This window comes from Rhagoletis zephyria, unplaced genomic scaffold, assembly GCF_001687245.7.
Source record: "Rhagoletis zephyria isolate East Lansing unplaced genomic scaffold, Rhagoletis_zephyria_1.1 Rzeph_scaffold_00468, whole genome shotgun sequence".
In the NCBI taxonomy this organism is placed as follows: Eukaryota; Metazoa; Arthropoda; class Insecta; order Diptera; family Tephritidae; genus Rhagoletis; species Rhagoletis zephyria.
The window spans coordinates 33,899-51,856 of record NW_016157552.1 but is presented as its reverse complement, the minus strand read 5'-3'; the positions used below and the strand labels follow the sequence as shown (position 1 = coordinate 51,856).

The window sequence follows — 17,958 nt, the reverse complement described above, 5'->3', positions numbered from 1 at the left end:
TTCCAATTTGGTTACTTTTTCGATTCGGCCCTACATGTAACATACGTCAAAAGAAGTTCTGATTTTACATTACCAAGTGGGCCGTAAGCGTTTTCTTTTATAGAAATACCAGGTAATCCTGAAAGTTTACAAAGGCGAAAAGTTCTTCGGTGTTACTTGGTTACTAGAATTGTGTGATCTCTAACAAACTGCCTGAAAGTGGCTATTGCCATATCTACCGTGTCCCTTTCCAGTAGGTAGTGGATGGTCCTCCCTTTCCTTGTCAGTTCGTCAGCTTTGCAATTGCCATCAATATTCCGGCGTAACCCGGAATTCTATGTATGTTCTCGTTCAAAAAGCTACGGTCAGTAGGGGACTTAACTTTGTCTATGTGTGAGTCGAAAGCTTTCAAGCCTGCGTTGAATTTTTGAGATATTTTCGCCCACTTGTTGACGTATGTATGTATGTATGTATGGTTATTGGTCATAACTGGACAAATGTTGATTTTAAAGTGCTCCAAAATTTTAGGTTTATTTGCATAAATACGACCTCATAAAATAGTCTAACGGTGTCAAGTCGGATGATTTCAGTGGCCAAATGACATCCCCTCTACTGGAAATTATGCGCCTAATAATTAACTCTGTTGCAATGAACCGTATCCATGACACTGTGAATGATCAGATATCTTCAGTGGCTTTGTGGCCAGAGCTTTGCATGGATGGAGATGTATATCCAAATGCAAAATATACCATTATGAGCCATAAGACAGCACCATGTTCTTAAAACAATGCGTAATCGACAAATTTATTTCTTCGGCCATACTTAGGTTTGAAACCCTCACCATGAGTTTCTGTTGTTGTGACTTTTAGCGTTCACGCAGATATAAAAATTATAACGGAATGGACGCTGGTTGCATGAAAAACTTGGTGTCTTCGGATATATGTACAGACATATCTACATATATACAGTTCTGCACATAAAATAAGTTTGGTAATTTTTTGTTGAATTTGGTAACTTTTTCTGGTGATTTTGGTAAAAAATTAAAAAAGTTTGTGGCACAACTGCCAGAATTAAGAGTATGGTGACTCAGCGCAAAGACGGATTTTATCGCTTTTTGCATATTTTAAGTAAATAAACATAAATGTTTTTTTGCAGTAAAGTTAAATAAATATTATTTGCGACGATGATACGCAATTTTTTTTGTGTGTGGAGATTTTTGACCTAGTTAGAAATTTTAATGATAATCGAGTTAAATTTTTTAATACTTCCATAGAAGATTCTCAATTTTAGCTCAAATCATTTGTTTATGATGACATATTAGGAATGTGAAGAATGGATGAGCAATGCCTTTGGGGTAAACCTTATCCCAGCGCACTGTATTTGTACCAATGCTTTGTACAACGTTACCAGTGCCCAGATTTAATTAGCAAAAAGTGTCAAAAACCTAAAATTTAGAACAGTTGAGTATGCAGATGTCTTGCATTCATTGCAGATGATATACTGAAAAACTAGGAATATTCGTTCACCCAGTTCGCAGAAATTTCCAACTTTTTTAAACCAGTAAAAGAGTAAAATTTGTATCGCACTGAATATTTTATTTTAAATAATTGGAACGGATTTAAAAAAAACATTTCTATGTATGTGCATAAGGTGAACAGTCGCAAATAAAAGAAAAACCATCAAATTAGAAGTAATATTTTTCTTTGGTGACGAATTTCAGGTTTTTAAAAATGATATACATGTTTTTCAGGTCGTTGAATTCGATTCTGATGATAGAATCGCGAAATAAAAAATGGTTGATTCAGTATGCCGGACTGTACCTACAAAAATGCATAACATACGAGTTTTGGATAGCAACCGCCATATTGGTTCTGCTTATGGTTTGCAGCGATTAATCGTTTGATTAAATTAATCAATTACTTTTGTCCAATTTACAATTTAATTGTATCGTAGTTTTGTGTTTCATTAATCGATTAATTGTAAGATAATCGTAAAAATATTTTCAAGAAATATGAATACTGTAGCTGCCTAAAATTTCAAACAGCCGCAAGAATTGCTCAAGATTAGAGCATACAATGGTGTAAATAGTTGTGTATGTAAGCCCATTAGGGCCCTCAGCCGCTGTGGTGTAGTGGTAAGCAGTGCGCGCTTCCACTCCGCAACGCCGTGCACATTGTGCAGTTTTGCCTTCGTGTTTTCACACCAACGCTGACGATGTGTAACGAATTTATGGTTTCGCCATGGTAGCCAACTCATTTTTGAGAATTCCCCGATTTCGACAAAGAAATTCCCCGATTTTGCTCGAAATTTCGTAAAATTCCCCACCCATAGATATCTCCTTATTAAGCAAAAAAATTGTATGTATTTTGGTATTTTGCTGGTATTTCTGTTAATTTTATTTTTAAATATGTACTATAATTCATCTATGTATTCATAAACCAAACCAAACATTTATTAAGTTTGTCAACAAATTGTTTGATCGTTTGTGCGAAACCGTCAACTCGATGCCAATTCTGCTTCACGTAACAGTTTGAAATACCACGTAGTATTAAATAAACGTGCGTTATTGCACGATAGTGAATTCAATATCGATCAAAAGAAAAATTTGAACGAGCCACAAAATGGCATACGGCTCATTTCACAGTGACGGGTTAGACCTTTCAACAAAATTTTTTTTGAAATCATTATGAAATTTGTGAAATTTTGTGAAAATGAATCTGTAATAGCAAAAGTGAGGGGTTAGGCCCTGAATTCTTTGATGAATTTTAACACGGCTGATGTCCTACGAAATTCATATCTTACAAAATTGCAAACCTGGGAATATAGTTTATCAGTTGTTTGCATATCTGACTCGCGTATGCAGGAATATGAAATGATCAGTTGCGCATCTTCCTAGGAAGTTTAGAAATGAACAACTCGCGTATGCAGGGATATGAATCGATCAGTTGACCGTCTTCCTAGGAAGTTTAGAAATCAGCAACTCGCATATGCAGGGATATGATTCCATCAGTTGAGCGCTACACTGGTTCATATAAATTTAGTATTAAAATTTCTTGAAAAGGACAAGAACAAAAAGTATTTTTCTCTTACAACGAAATGACCTCGTTCCCTGCCCGCGACATATTACACACTCGCTTAATTTTTACAGAAGTGAAACTTTTTGCTGGTGGGTTATTTTACACTTGTAGAAGTAAACTTATTGCAAGCTTATTTCAAAAGCTCCTTTAGAAATGTTTTTTCGATCAGATTTCAACTATTAAAAGCAATGTGTATTCAATTTACAAATAGGAAGAGGTCATAAAAACAAAACAATCTAATTTATGTTTACTTTTCGCGCTTGCCTTGAAAATACTTGGAAGTACGAGTATGATGGATACTTTTTTGCAAATATGAGTACAGGCATCGATTCTTCTTCAGGGTATTCTAAATGAGTACTAGTATCAATACTTTGTTAAAAAGTTCTATCACTATTCATCCCAAGTATTAGAACAAAAATAATACCGATTGGCCAACGACTGATTTCACCAGCTATTCTATTTATGTATGACGTGAAAGTGGAATTTTAATTATTCTATGACGCGTGACTACTTCGGGCAATGCTCTTTCAAGCTTTGTATGGAAAAAATCTGTCAACATCTTTTCACAAACCGGAGGAAGGACTTTGTTTAATGATTTTTAAAGGACATACATCTGTACAAGCATATTATGTTTCAGTCTTTGATTAACTAGTCACGAGATATTCTGTTTATGTCGTGCTACGCGTTGCGATTGCTTGCTGCAATGTGGAATTTTTATCTTTCCGTGTGTCTACTTGTAGCGTTTTATTCAAAATCATCTGAAATTTGTATTTGGTATTTAATATTTTTATTGAGTTAATGAAAATTTTGTGGAAAAACAACAATTTTGTATAAATTTTTTCTTTGCAATTTACTAAATATGATGGAAATTAAGCAAACTTCAAAATTGTGCTATTTTGAATAGATTATTAAGTTTGAGAAATTACGTCCTTGAACAGAAAATAATCGCTATAAAGGGCTGCAAAACGTCCTGATTTTCCTGGATTTGTCCTGATTCAAACACATTGTCCTGGTATCCTGGTCCACACTTAAATTGTCCTGTTTTTTTTTTTAATGAAGGTCAATGCAGACACTCATCTAATTTTTAGCAGATTTTTGCTTTGAAAAAAAGGTTATGTTTTCTGTCATTAGTAGTCGAAAATCGATAATGAAAATGTTTGTCTAGCATGTTGAACAATATCTTTGTGAGTTTACCGTCTTTCTGTTTAGTTTATTTGGTTAAAATCTAATTTTGTATCTGCAAGTTCCTGAACTGGGGCTGGTTTCTGTAACTGTAAGTTCTCAAGAGCACACTGAAAATTGTGTAAACTCATCATTTTGCGATTCAGGAAGTGTGAGTCGGTGAGTTTATCATTGTGAGTTTTGCACTCGGTGTACACTACATTTTCTCGCATTTACAGAACACCGCCACAGGTACCCGGCTGAAGGGTCACACATACTAGGCAGTAGATAATTTCAGGAGTTAAAATCTGTTCCAAAAGGCCTTTATGAAAGTCATTCCTTTCTCCTTCCTTTTTTGTATGCAGTGGCACAAATTGAAAAGCTTCTGCTTTCGCCACTCAAAAAGAGCTTCCAGAACGGCTCCTGTAGGACGTAATTCTGAAGACCTTTTGAAGAAGTTCTTTTACAGCTGTTTTTAGTTCATAAAAATCATACTTTCTTAAAGAATTTAAATATTTAACGTTCAGATCAAATGTTTTTTTATTGAGACTTGAAATGCTTATTGAATCCTATTTGTAACGCTAAATAATATAAACATATACTTAAGTTCATTCGCGTAAATTGTAAATAGGAAGCATGCAGGGAAGCACATTTTTCGGTCCTTATTGGATAAGTCTTCTAGAAAGGAGTCACTTCATACAGCTTACCTAAATTATATTTAGGTTATACGCAAACGTCAAAGCTGTGAAGCTGTGTTTTTTTGTGATCTGTTTAAATTTTGTGTTTTATAAAGCTGTTTACGCTTAATAAAGTAAAAAAGTGTTAATAAACTTCTGATGCACAATTTAAAGATAAGTAAAATATCAAATTTCCTGTAAATTTGATTAATTTAACTTGATATTCTTAATTGCATGTGCCGAGTATTTTGTTTCATATAATATATTGTTGTTGTACAATTGTTTTTGTTTGTGCACATTGATTTTGCTCTTTTTGTCTTTTTGTCATTTCTGCTGTTTCATCTTTGTCACAGCTTTTTGCGTTGTGTTTATTAGGTGTCAAATATACAGTGTATTTAAAACTGTTCGTTACATAGCTTTCCAACTGATATTAATCAGCAGATTGGTTCTCTGATTGATACATCGTTTTCAAAACTGTTTTGCTTTTTTGCTTCTAAAACCTAAAAATAAATATAGTTTTAAACATGTCGTGTATTTACACAAATTCCCACGTTAAAAGCGACTCCTATGTGTCATGCTGGCTCTGCTATGGGATTGCCCATATAAAATGTGCTGGTTTGAGCGGTAGGGTATTAGACGCTATTAACGAGGGAAAGGGTCTTCGTTGGTCTTGCCAAAAATGTAGATCAACCGAAGTTGATTTATTTAAATAATTAAATTTAGGCAGTCCAGAAAAGGTTTTTCTGAGATCGGGAAGGATCTGTCGGTGCTTGTTGAGAAATTTAAGCATTACGAAAAAATGTTTAGGTCTTTCACTTGTCTCGACGACCCTCCACACTCTGAGGATAGCCGAGAAAATAAAGGTGGGCATGTTATTAGTCCACCTAAATAAAATAAAGGTTATTAGTCCACCTAAAATCCTCCATCACATTCCTTGGAACTTATTAATCTTTCTTCTCCATGCCCTCAGGCATTGGAGCCTCCGCTATCTAAAGCCATATCTACTAGGTATACATCTAAGAATAGTCAAACCGTTGATTTAACAGTGTTGCCATCAACATCTGAAGCTGCACTGTCTAACTTAGTTCCTCGGAATAATTCGGAGCCCCGCACATAAGACATCATTACCAAAAAGTTGGTTGTAATTCCTCCGAGAAGGTTAATCTCTGTCTCTAGATTTGCTAAAGATACTTCTTCGGATGATATAAAGTCATACATATCGACTAAAATTAGAATTAAAGATGTATTTATTCGTAAATTTAATTTTACATACGATCGCGATATTTCATCTTTTAAAATTGATGTAGCTTNGGTTAATCTCTGTCTCTAGATTTGCTAAACACACTTCTTCGGATGATATAAAGTCATACATATCGACTAAAATTAGAATTAAAGATGTATTTATTCGTAAATTTAATTTTAAATACGATCGCGATATTTCATCTTTTAAAATTGATGTAGCTTCCGAAGATTTTGATTCACTACTAAATAGTTCATTTTGGCCGACCGGGGCGTTTGTTCGCGAGTTTGAGTATAAACCTAATAANCAAGTCTTATTTAAGTATTTACTATCAGAACGTTAGAGGTTTGAATACCAAATTAACTGACTTATATTTAAAATGGTAAATGGTAAAAATGACCATTAGGCGAATTGTAGGATATGTGGAAATTTGCTAATGGTGGCAAGGCAAGCATTCAAGACCACGTTAAAAGCCCCAAAACATATTTTCAAGTTATGTCACTGTCAAGAGAAATTGGTTCCTTTCTGATTAAAAGAAAAATTTAGCACTTGCGCGTTTCATCATCATCAATCATTCAGCTATACGGATTGTGCCACAAAACTACATTACTTACAATATCAGAAAATACTTCAAAATAATGCAACGCCAGAACCAAAGAAACTGTATTTATAGGGAATAAATATCCTGGTCGAGTGGTTCAGGATTATGGCAGCCCTACGCTATTAAGATGATACAAATTTTTACTTCTAGATTATTACAAAATTGGTTTCTTTGAGATTTTTTCTCCGATTACAGTTACTTATCGGTTTTTTTTTTAAATTTTATAACGATATTTTTTTAATAAATAATATTAGTTTTTGAGTTTTTGGTGTTTGTATTATAATTGGGGTTGCTTTTCGATTATACTTGCGTTTTTATGATAGCTATAACGTGCTCGAAAAAACAGAATTAGTCAATGTCGATGTGCTTTTTCTATTTTTCCTAGTAAAATAAACGTGCTACAAAGCTCAATAAAAATATTAAAATTAAATGTTAATAGGCGACAATAACACTGACAAATACATAGTTTAGGAAGAGCGCGTTTGAAACTATACAAGGAAGCAAATGCATGTATAGAAGTGACAACAACAACCACGCTGTCAAGTTTAAATCAGGGCAAATCAGCTGCACTTGATAGCAGTAGGTCGAATAAGGAAAATTAATTAGCAACACGAGTTTACGGGGTGTGCATAGCTCAGTGGAAGTCTAGGAAAAATAAGTCTGATAAGGAGATCTAAGTCTACCGCTTAGACTTTGTTGCTTTTCCATTTTTCCTAATAAAATACATACACTTTGTTCATTGATGGTAGGTGGAAAAAAGTTCAGAGTCACCGCACTAATCCACAAATTCATACATAAATTTACAAATCCAATGCCAACTTAAAAGAATTTTGACGGAAAAAAATTCAAAAGACACTTTTCACAACCTTCAGAAATGTTCAGCCAAGGATCAAAACCTTCATTACCTATGCTCGAGGTAGGTTATTTATAGTGCAATTTTTTCTAAGATACCATAGTGTCGTTTAGTCTAGTACAGGATGGGCCAAATAAGACCTACCAATGTTAAACACGTATAACTTCTTTATTTTTTAATATCATTGTTATTTTCTTTCTGCATGTTATAGTTAATCCCCTAGAAATCATAATGGATACTTACAGCAAGACCACCAACAACGAATACAATACGCTATTCGTTTTACACAATTAGCTACACAAATTGATTTTTTAGGTAATGTTTTGATGTCGGATGAAGCGCATTTCCAAGCAAAACTGTAGATTGTGGGGCTCTAGCAATCCAAGGGTAACATACCAGCACCGGTTACACCCATCCAGATGCACTGGTTAGTGCGGTGTTATGGCCGAACAAGTTATCATCCCATATTTCTTCGAGAATTTGGATAAAATGCCAGAAACGATTTCTGGGGCTTTTTACAGAACAATGATTGACAACGTTTTGCGGCCATCGGCAGAGCAGCATCCTAATTTGTGGTTACAACAAGATGGAGCGACTAGGCAATTGGTAGGTCTTATTTGGCCCACCCTGTGTATGTGGAAAACGCTTTAGAGGACCTCTGAGTGCCTACGCTAAGGCTTGATCAGAAGACTTTAAAGAGTTTACTCAAGCAGTATAGGAAAAATTTACCAGTGACCAAATTTTAAGTTATTCACTAATTATTGACCAGATTTAATTAGATTGTTGGCTATTTACACAATAATTTCGAGCATATTTATTTGTTGTTTTGTACCACCATGTAGTTGTTTTGGATGTAGTTGTCTTTCTGAAATGAGACTGGGGCTGTACAATATTTTCAGCCTTTCAAAGAACTGCTTTTACTGTTAGACCACAGCTTATGCGCAAAATTGGAGTAAATAGATGATATTTATGGCCATTGTATTCGATCTTTGTTAAACCAGGTGATATTTAAACGAACATAAATCCTCAGAAACTCAATAAATGTGGAAATTTTTTCACTAGTAGCAACAACATACGAAACATGTTCAAACTTTGTGGGAAAATTCTAGCTTTGTAGAAAACAATGTCAATGGTCAATGGAGAAGAATCTATCAAATGGGAGCTAAATGCATGCAGGACAAATTGTCGAAAGTTTACTCCTTTCAAAGAACACTTCCTTTTTTCCAGGAATTTTCATTCTAGACTGATAAAAAAGTTTAGTACATTGTCTTTGAATTATGTACTTATTTGATTCCTACACTAGAAAAATATATTTTTTGTTTCAAAATATTTCATAAAATCAAATAATTGTGCTCTGGTATGAATATGTAAATATTTATGATGTGACAGAGATGATTAAATTTAGTAAGAATACATACAGAACACGCAAGGATAACAAAACCAAAAATGTATCCTTCCAATTTTACATAAACATTTTTTAAAGCTGCACGAGTTAGAAAAACACTCAAGTTTAAATAAAATGTAATAGTAATTAAAAATAAACGAGAAAAGAAACATACCTTTAATATGATTAGCATTTTCATTAGATCTCTTTAGCTTTTATTTTGAACTCAAAAACTCGCCAACGGACATTTACCGATATGAAAATTTAATAAAACATAAACAGAAATTAAAGTAAGAATAGTGAAATATATTTTTATATAAAATATTTATAAAAGCATACAAAGTTGTAAATTAATAATAAAAATAAACATTTTAGGGTAGAATTACTATAAAATAAGATTAACATAAAAAAATTAAGGATTCTTTCTAACACTAAATAAAGAACGTTTTTGAATAACATATACGACTTGACTCACAGGTTCGATCGATTTGATTTTCATTATTTTCCTCTTGTTAGCTTTAGGAGTATAACAAGCACTCGGTCCAAACGAAATAAGTAATCAAGTCTTCCTCAACAGCCAGTGCTCGGACTATACCACAATTGAGGTCATGAGAGCAGAAGTGGCCTAACCCACAATATTTTTTGTAGTTATCTTCTTAAAATAGTTTCAAATGTGATAAATTTTAAAATAAAATACGCTTATTCCATAATTTGGTGTTACGTTATGTATCTCTGTATCTTAAAATTAAAGAATAAGCAACTTTCATTTTAAAATTAGGTAAATTTGATACTGTTTTAAGTAGGGAAGCACACAAAACAATTTTGGGGGCAGGCCATTTCTGTTCTCATGGCCTCAATTGTGAAAGAGATTCCGCTTTTTTACATTTCTACTACGTCTAACACGTGCTCATTCTTTCATCCTTTACTTTCTGTTTATTTTATGCGATTGCACAATTTTGGTGTCAAATATTGGACAGGTAGTAGCAGTAGAGCCGCCCATTTCTTTTTTTTTTAATTACTTGGTCACTAAAATATCAAATCTTTTTGATTTCTTTCATTCATTCATGTTAAATCTAACTCAGGAGCCCAAACGCTGATTACAGGGCCTTGTAAAGGATGAATCGATGCCTCTGTATGCAGACAAATTTACCAAGAGATAAAGTTGCAGCAATTTTTATTTATATACATACATATATATTTTTTTATTGTATTATTTAAATTTCTGTGTGTATTTCACATGGCACACTCTGGTTAAAAAAAAAAAATCTGAATAACTTTTTGGCGCTTTAGAGACCTGAAGCAACATCAAAATACGCGTAAATGTTGTTTTTGCTCTAATACCTGTATAATGTGCCTTGATAAACATCTCCGAACTCCTTAAGAAGTTTCACTTCAAAAACTTTAGCGTCCGAACACTGTTAGCAGCAACTGATTTGAAATGTTTTGCCGAAGAAAAACTCCTCATTGACAGCATCCGCATTCTATGAAATAAACCTTTGATGTACCTAAAGGCTGAGTCGGTGTACGAGATCCCTTAGATCTGTTATGGCTTCTGCCAAGTCAATCGTCGGATGGGTAGCAGTGCGTTCTTATAATCGGTAAGTCTCGAGTTCGATGTCCGGCGTACGAAACAACCAAATGACAGAAAAAGTGTTATCTGGAAAAGTATTGCTGTAGGACGAAAAACTCAAAACCACTCAGTCATAGTTGCCTATTGTACTCAAGGCATAGAGAAAGGATTAAAGGTAGTTGTAGGTGACAACAGGTGAGCGTGGGAAACCATTACTCCCCTGCAAATTTAGCAGAACTTTTTTTTGAATATTAGTAGTTGGTAAAGAAAAGGATCTAGCTTATCCATTCACAAAACATTTGCCCTAATAATGCAGCATTTGAGTCCAACTGAGGGTGGGTATATAAAATGCTCTGCACTACCCTCGTCCTCCAAAAATTATGTATACCAGGGTCCCATGGATTTTTTCCCGGCCCCATCATAGCCCGATACCCACATGAGTTCAAGCTCGTTCCATTTCGCAATGGAGTTCAGACTCCACTTATATTCCTGGGCTATGCTAGAAGAAAAACGGTTGCCAAAGCTTTTAGGGCAGATTGGCTGCCAATGCAGCTTGTAATTTTATGTACGCGCCAACTTTCACCAATTATCCCAGCCGCTCCAGTTTCATATTCAGTCTTCGGCCCGTGGCAGGGAAAGTAGTATCCAAGGGAGTGTCTGCATTTCTCCATAGCATTTTTGTTTTTGTAAAAAAAAGTTATTGCTTTTAAAACTTTCTAAACAACTCTGTTTTCTGCCTCCGGAATTCCGAACGAGGTGACAGACTCCATCATTTTTTTAAACTAAATTTGGGAGTGTGGTAATCATTCGAACGAACCCGTGAGTTTATGCGTAATGATTGAACAAAATAGAAATCAAAATAATAACAATTAAAACTTAACTGCTTCTCGGTTCAAGCATTTCTGGCTACATACTGTGAGCATTTATTGGACAAAGTACGAATTATGATATAATTTTGACTTGCGCATGTGTGGCGAAATGGTTCAGTCAATTTGCTTAAACACTTAAATGATTATAATATTAAAATAAAATATTGTATTTTAAACTTACTTTGTATTTTCTATTTTTTCTAGGCTTTTTACGCTACACTGATTCGAATGTTGTTTGAAAATTTTTTTGTAATTGTATAAATAATATCGAAGAAAAGTCGATTAATGAAGTACAGCATAAATTACAGAAATTCAAGAAGAATATAAATAACAGTATTCCCTTAAACTGGAAAAGCCTCACATTCCTCGGAACTACGATTGAACTATCGAAATTGCTATAGGAAATACTTACGAATTTCGAGTCTTAAAGTTTTTCGAGTTTAAAGGAATCACCCAAATAAGTAATTGAGAACAAATGCATTTCTTCTTTCAATTAATTATGCAAAAAGAAAATACGCTTATTTTGAAAAGATATACAAAATTACGTTAAGAGTAAAGCTAGCATGCCATTCTTTGTTTTTGTTCCAAGGCTGTTACTGATACAATTACCCAGCCAACGACTAAATATAAATATCATATATTAGTTATTTTAATTATTTAACTATGTTATGGATATTAGCTCAATTTAACAGTAATATTCGTCATAAATTATTTACTTATATTCAAATTCGTAACTTATTGCTAAAAAGCGCTACATAACTTTAATAAATTAACAAAACTAAAGAGAAGTAAATAAAAATATTTCTTATAAATTCCTTTGAAGCAAAATCGAATTATTTTGTTGGCAAATTAGAGCGAGCGATGAATGAATGTTTCTCAACGTACCTTCATGATTTTGCACTGGGCCACTCCAGTTACGGTCAATGGCACACCCTGAGCCGTTTCAACATTCTCGCACATTGGATTGAGCGTCATCACCTCCAGCGAAAGGCGCTGCACATCGGTCACCAGCCACCAAGCCCATGCCCAACCACCAACAATGGTGCGCTTCTTGGTAGAACCACAGCAACCACCTGCAAAGAATGGAAGAATGAAAGAGTTGTTATTTATGTAATATAAGTTTAGGGCTTGTTGTTTAAGGCCTCAACCAAACTATGCTACAACAATGGCAACCATGCCTGATAGTCAGACTCTAAAATAAGAATTCGAAGATAATAATAACAATATTAATAGATTGGCGCTTCCAAAACATGCTAAGCATACATCAAAATTTAGCGAATCATTTTTTTAAAGCAGATTTTAACCTCTTAACTTGCACCGTAAATTATTTTGAAGAATTTCCTTAAAAATGGCAGAAGATTTAAATGGTCTACAATAATGTTAAGCAGGTAATTTTACTATTTACCGAAGATTAAAAAATTTGATGCCTAAACGTTAGTACACTGGTTCGAAATTTGGGAGAGTGTGAGGGCCGCTTAAGAGAAAACAAATGTTGTCGGTTAAAGTGGTGTTATTTCAGCATGATCTATACACTTTTGTACGCAGTGAAGTCGGTAGATAAAGACATGGTCTTCCAATGCGTTAACAGCTTCTTCTGGAGATGAAAACCCTTGTCCGCGAAGTTTACGTACGATTTACCAGAACAAAAACTAACCCATATCAATTCGATGTTAAAAAATCATTTGTGTGACTGGATGTGTAAAAGCTTGCATTGGCTTGATGAAAGACGATTTGTCGTTTTTCCATCATCCGCCCAAGACGGTTAATATTATTATTATGGGGTATATTCACCGTGACCTCTAAAGTGATCTATTGCGCGTGACCCTCCGCCCTTTATCGGAACGCGGTTGATGTAGCATAGCTCTTACAATGGCGTTTTGCGCCATAGAAGGTCGTCTCTGACTAAAATTAAGTAGTTTCGTTGAAGCTTATTTTGAAGCACAGATAAATTCTTTGGCTTGTCTCTGCCTTGGGCATTCCATCCAGAGCCTGTTGAAAAAGTTTTCCACCCAGTTATTTCTGATCCCCTTTTTGTGTGATTTGGTGAGCCTACAAAAGGGGTCTGAACCATGAAATACCGTGGTGGCCTGGTTTCGCTAGGCACGCAGCCTGCTATCCCTGCCTTCTATCATGTCCCTCATACCACGGAACCCATCCTAATATAACTGTATTCTTGGCTCCGAGTTTAGGGCATTAGGGCAGCCTGACTGTCCGAATGCAGATCTATTTCGAAGATGTGCCTTTTCTAAGCCATGAATCTCCGCTTGAAAGACAGTGGGTTAGCTACCCATTGTTATAGATTTTTTGAAGTTCGGCTCAAATATGCCAGCCTTACTTTTACCATCATCAAGTTTGGATCGATCTGTGTACCAAACCTCCTCATTATGATTGGTGTATGGGCTTCCTGCATTCTAGAGAGCTCGAGAGCTAAAAATTTCGTAGAAATTACTAGTTTTGCAACTACTGCATCGCGCATTTGCAATATGGGGTTATTAGGAAATTTCATTAGGACCTTCATGCGATACGGCATATTTTCGATATTCAGATCGGAGTTGTTTCGGCTTCTCAGGGCCGCGGTAGTCGCCTCCTTTTCTATTAATCCTGCTTTGATAACCCTACTGATGAGCAGATAACCATACGTCTGTGAGACGTATCATCGTTTTCTTGGCTCAACTTTATGATAATAACGATTTTTTGGAATATTGTTTTCAAGTCTTTAAATATCAGAACGAAAAATGACACTGAAGATGGCACAACGCCGAAACCGGTTTGTCTGCAAACCAAACTTGACAAGGGATGACGGAAATTCGTTCCAAAATAAATCATCTTTAAATATCTATTTATTACTTAAATGCATTTTATTTAGAAATATTCTTCATTTAAAATGGAAACCCCACAGCTTTCAATCTTCATTTCCAGAAATAGAGAGCGAGGAGTTTAAAAAGAATACGTCTCGCAGACGTAGGTTATCAAAGCAGGGTTAAAATATGAAAGGGAGGTATGCCAACCACAGCGCTGAGGGCAACAGCAGGACAGGTCTTCATCGGTCCAGTTAAGCCAATGCAAATCATTCGGCGCAATTTACTTCGTTTTGTGCTTGTGCTATCGGATTTACGACAGTATTAAATGACCAAGAGGTCTTTTGGGAGTTAGGCCCCATGTTCTACCAAACAGTCGTAAAAAGGCAAATAAAGCCTTCATCGTCTTGTTGATAGCAGCATCCAAATGTGCGTCCCGGTTGAGTGTTTTATCGAGTTACCCCCCGGTACATATTTTGCCTCACTGGAAAATTCTATTTCTCTGCCGCCCAAGTAATTTTAGTCATAGAAAACTTTCTTTTTCGGGTAAATAGTACAATAATAGGTTTTCTAGGATTAATACTTAGTCCTTTATTTTAACACCATTTCTGTGTGATACGTAGGGCTTTTTGCATGCGATTGATAGTGGTTTCGCCATGCAGCCTTTCATGCAGATTACTAGATCTCCGCGAAGCCTTGAGTTTCAAATCCTTGACCGTTCTGCGTGACCGTAAAAATAGTCAATAAAAAGTGTGAGAAAGAGTCCACCACCTTGAGGGCAACGCCTTATGGCTGCTATTGATTCAGCCGTGCTTCCTACCCTGCTGGAAAGGACAAGTTTGTAGCAAACTATTAACTAACTAGCAGTCCACTAGTGGTAACTATTGATTAACTATTTCCTTTGGCCGTAATTAATTTCTTTTGAAGGGCGATGACCGCAAACTAGTGATCCCTGGTTTCCTCTGCATTAGATGTCAACTAAGTTGTAGCTAACTAGTTTTGCACATAAACTATATATATATATATAGATTGGCGCTTACACATTGGCGCAGAAAAAAAGAGTATTGAAAGTATTCTTTGTAGGATGTTTAAACTCCCGATAACGTCTGCATGACTCCTGCACGACCTTATAACTAATTTAAAGTTAGTTTTGTCATGTCAGAAGTTAGTTATTTATCGAAATCCCGCAAAAAAAGAAATTGGTTATTTTTTTCTGCAGGGTAAATACATGCTGATTTTATGTGTTCTTAGCATTGATAGAACCCATTTATTTATTACTAGCTGACCCGGCGAACTTCGTTCAGCCCAAAATTTGTTTTTTTTTTTATTGAAACATTTGGTACAACGTTTTCACCACAATCCACGTTCAAGTTTGGTCTTGTGGTTTTTAGAAAGCATATTCTCCATCAGAGCTGGGTCGTAATGATTCCTATAGGAATTAAATTACTCCCAATTACAGATTACAAGGAATTGTAATTAGGAATCAATTCCTTCAGTCCACAGCAAAGTAATCGATTACTTTCTCAATTCCTTGGAGTAATTTCAAATGTAATTGTTTTTTTTTTTTAATTCCATTACAAGGAATTTCATATTGTAATTGGAATAAATTACGTGCTAGTAATGTAATTTTTTTTTCCAATTCCTTTGAAAGGAATTGAAGATGTAATTGATTTTTTTCAATTCCATTACCTGGAATTGCAAGAGTACTTTAGTTTTTTCAATTACTCAAAGGAATTGTAAAAGTAATCGAGAAACTGAAAGTTCATTCACGAATTTACAATGTGGAATTTTTGTTGTGGCCAAAGATTAAAATCGAAAGCACACATTGGAAATCTTCTATGTATATCTATATATATAAAAATTTTATGTTCGTATGTCACGGTCATCAAAACTCGAGAACGGCTGAACCGATTTGAATAATAATTATATTTTTTTTATTGTTCGGTATAGTACCAAAACCAATGATATCGCAAAAATTTGGAGGGTTGCCACCTATTTTAAAATTTGTAAACCCAATTATATTGATAAAATTAGTGAATTATTACAATATGGGTATTAAGTTAAAGAGGTTTAAGAAAGATAACTGTTGGAAGTATTTTTGACGAGGGTTGCCACCTATTTGAAAATTTTAACTCAGTCAAATTGATAAAATAAAAGAAATATTGCCATGTGGGTGTCAAACTAAAGAGTTTTAAGAAGGCTTAATGCCGAAAATATGTTTGAGGAGATTGCCATCTGTTTGAAAATTTAACTAAATTACATTGATAAAATAAATAAAATATTACAATGTGGGTATCAAATTAAAGAGGTTTAAGAAAGATAACTGTTGGAAATATTTTTGAGAGGGGCTGCCACCTATTTGGAAATTGTAACTCAGTTAAATTGATACAGTAAATGAAATGTTGACATGTGGGTGTCAAACTAAAGAGTTTCAAAAAGGCTTACAGTCTACCATGAACACTTCCAGGGATATGCAATATGAAAAGTTCGGTTTATATGGGAGGTGCCACGCCCCATTCTCCAATCATGCAAATTTTTCTCCATGAGTATGAAATTGATCATATATATGTATGTATCCCCACACCCAGATCTAGTCCTCTACCACAAATATATGCAGATTGAAAAATTCGGTTTGTATGAGAGGTGCCACGCCCCCTTTCTATATCGAAACTTTTTTTTAGCCTATAACCATCCTTGGAAAGTCTGCAGTAGATTCCGAAATTTAAAAAAAGTTGGCACGGCCTTTCTCGAGCTTTGCGAACAGAAAAAACGGCTTTCAAAATATATATTAGTTAGTATAGACTAGCCAATATCTGCTTGTTTTGCGGCTTAAAACATTACTAACGATGAAAATCGCTGGATAAATAGAGTTTGATTTTTTTCATTCGCAATGAAAACTTAAAATGAAAATAACTTAACTGAATGACCTTATCTAAAAAAAAGGTATACAGATCCGTAACATACTACTTAAAATTAATTTTACGTCTCTCGGCGTTTTTTTGTGTAATTTTAGCGTCGTTACAGTGTTATCATCAAAATTTAGCCATAGCAATGCAATTTGTTTATAAAACTTTTAGGAGGTATAATCTCCAGTCCGGCAGGGCTCGTAATTCAAGCGGACTCTATCCTCATTTGTAACGCAGGATACCAGTAAGAGTACATCAAAGGCCCCAGAACGCACGCCATTTTGGGTAGAACTAAGGGTACCATAATATACAGAATTAAGTCAGTGAATTTTTATAGATACGCAGGGATTAGTCTAAGAGAACAGCAGTGCCCAAGGCAGCAACAGTCCGGGCGGGTTATGCCTGCTTCGACACTTATGGGTCTCATCTGCCGCGAAGCGCGTTCGCGGTAGGATCTGGAAAATTTAACCGCTACCCTATAAACTTAACAGCTACAGTTTAAGTTATTCAGTTTTCTTAAAGTCCAATTAGTAATACTACTTAGGTATAAGTTATTTATTCAAGGCAGTTAGCAACCAAGAAAAATTTAACAAAGCTATTGCAATTCAACAGAATTTTTTTTTTTTTATAAATTTTTCGATTACTTTTTAAATTACTTTGAGGAATGGAATTCGAAAAAAATCAATTACATTTTCAATTCCTTTCAAAGGAATTGGAAAGAAATTACATTTTCAATTCCTTTCAAAGGAATTGAAAAAAAAATTACATTATTAGCACGTAATTTATTCCCATTACAATATGAAATTCCTTGTAATGGAATTAAAGAAAAAAACAATTCCATTT

At 34.7% G+C, this 17,958-nt stretch overlaps 1 protein-coding gene across 2 annotated transcripts in view; it reads right to left on the bottom strand.

Annotated features, from left to right (window-relative positions):
- The window catches only part of Flo2 (flotillin-2), a 64,269-nt gene extending 51,784 nt beyond the window's left edge, over positions 1 to 12,485 (bottom strand). Inside the window, exon 1 of one of the 2 annotated variants that reach the window (XM_017611841.1) lies at positions 12,297 to 12,485. In XM_017611841.1, coding sequence (XP_017467330.1) covers positions 12,297 to 12,386 — 90 coding nt within the window. In that variant the 5' untranslated portion in view covers positions 12,387 to 12,485. Of the gene's footprint in view, positions 1 to 9,147; positions 9,241 to 12,296 lie in introns of those variants that run through there. The other variant, XM_017611842.1, reaches the window with a different exon arrangement.
- Between the last annotated feature and the right edge of the window lie 5,473 nt (positions 12,486 to 17,958).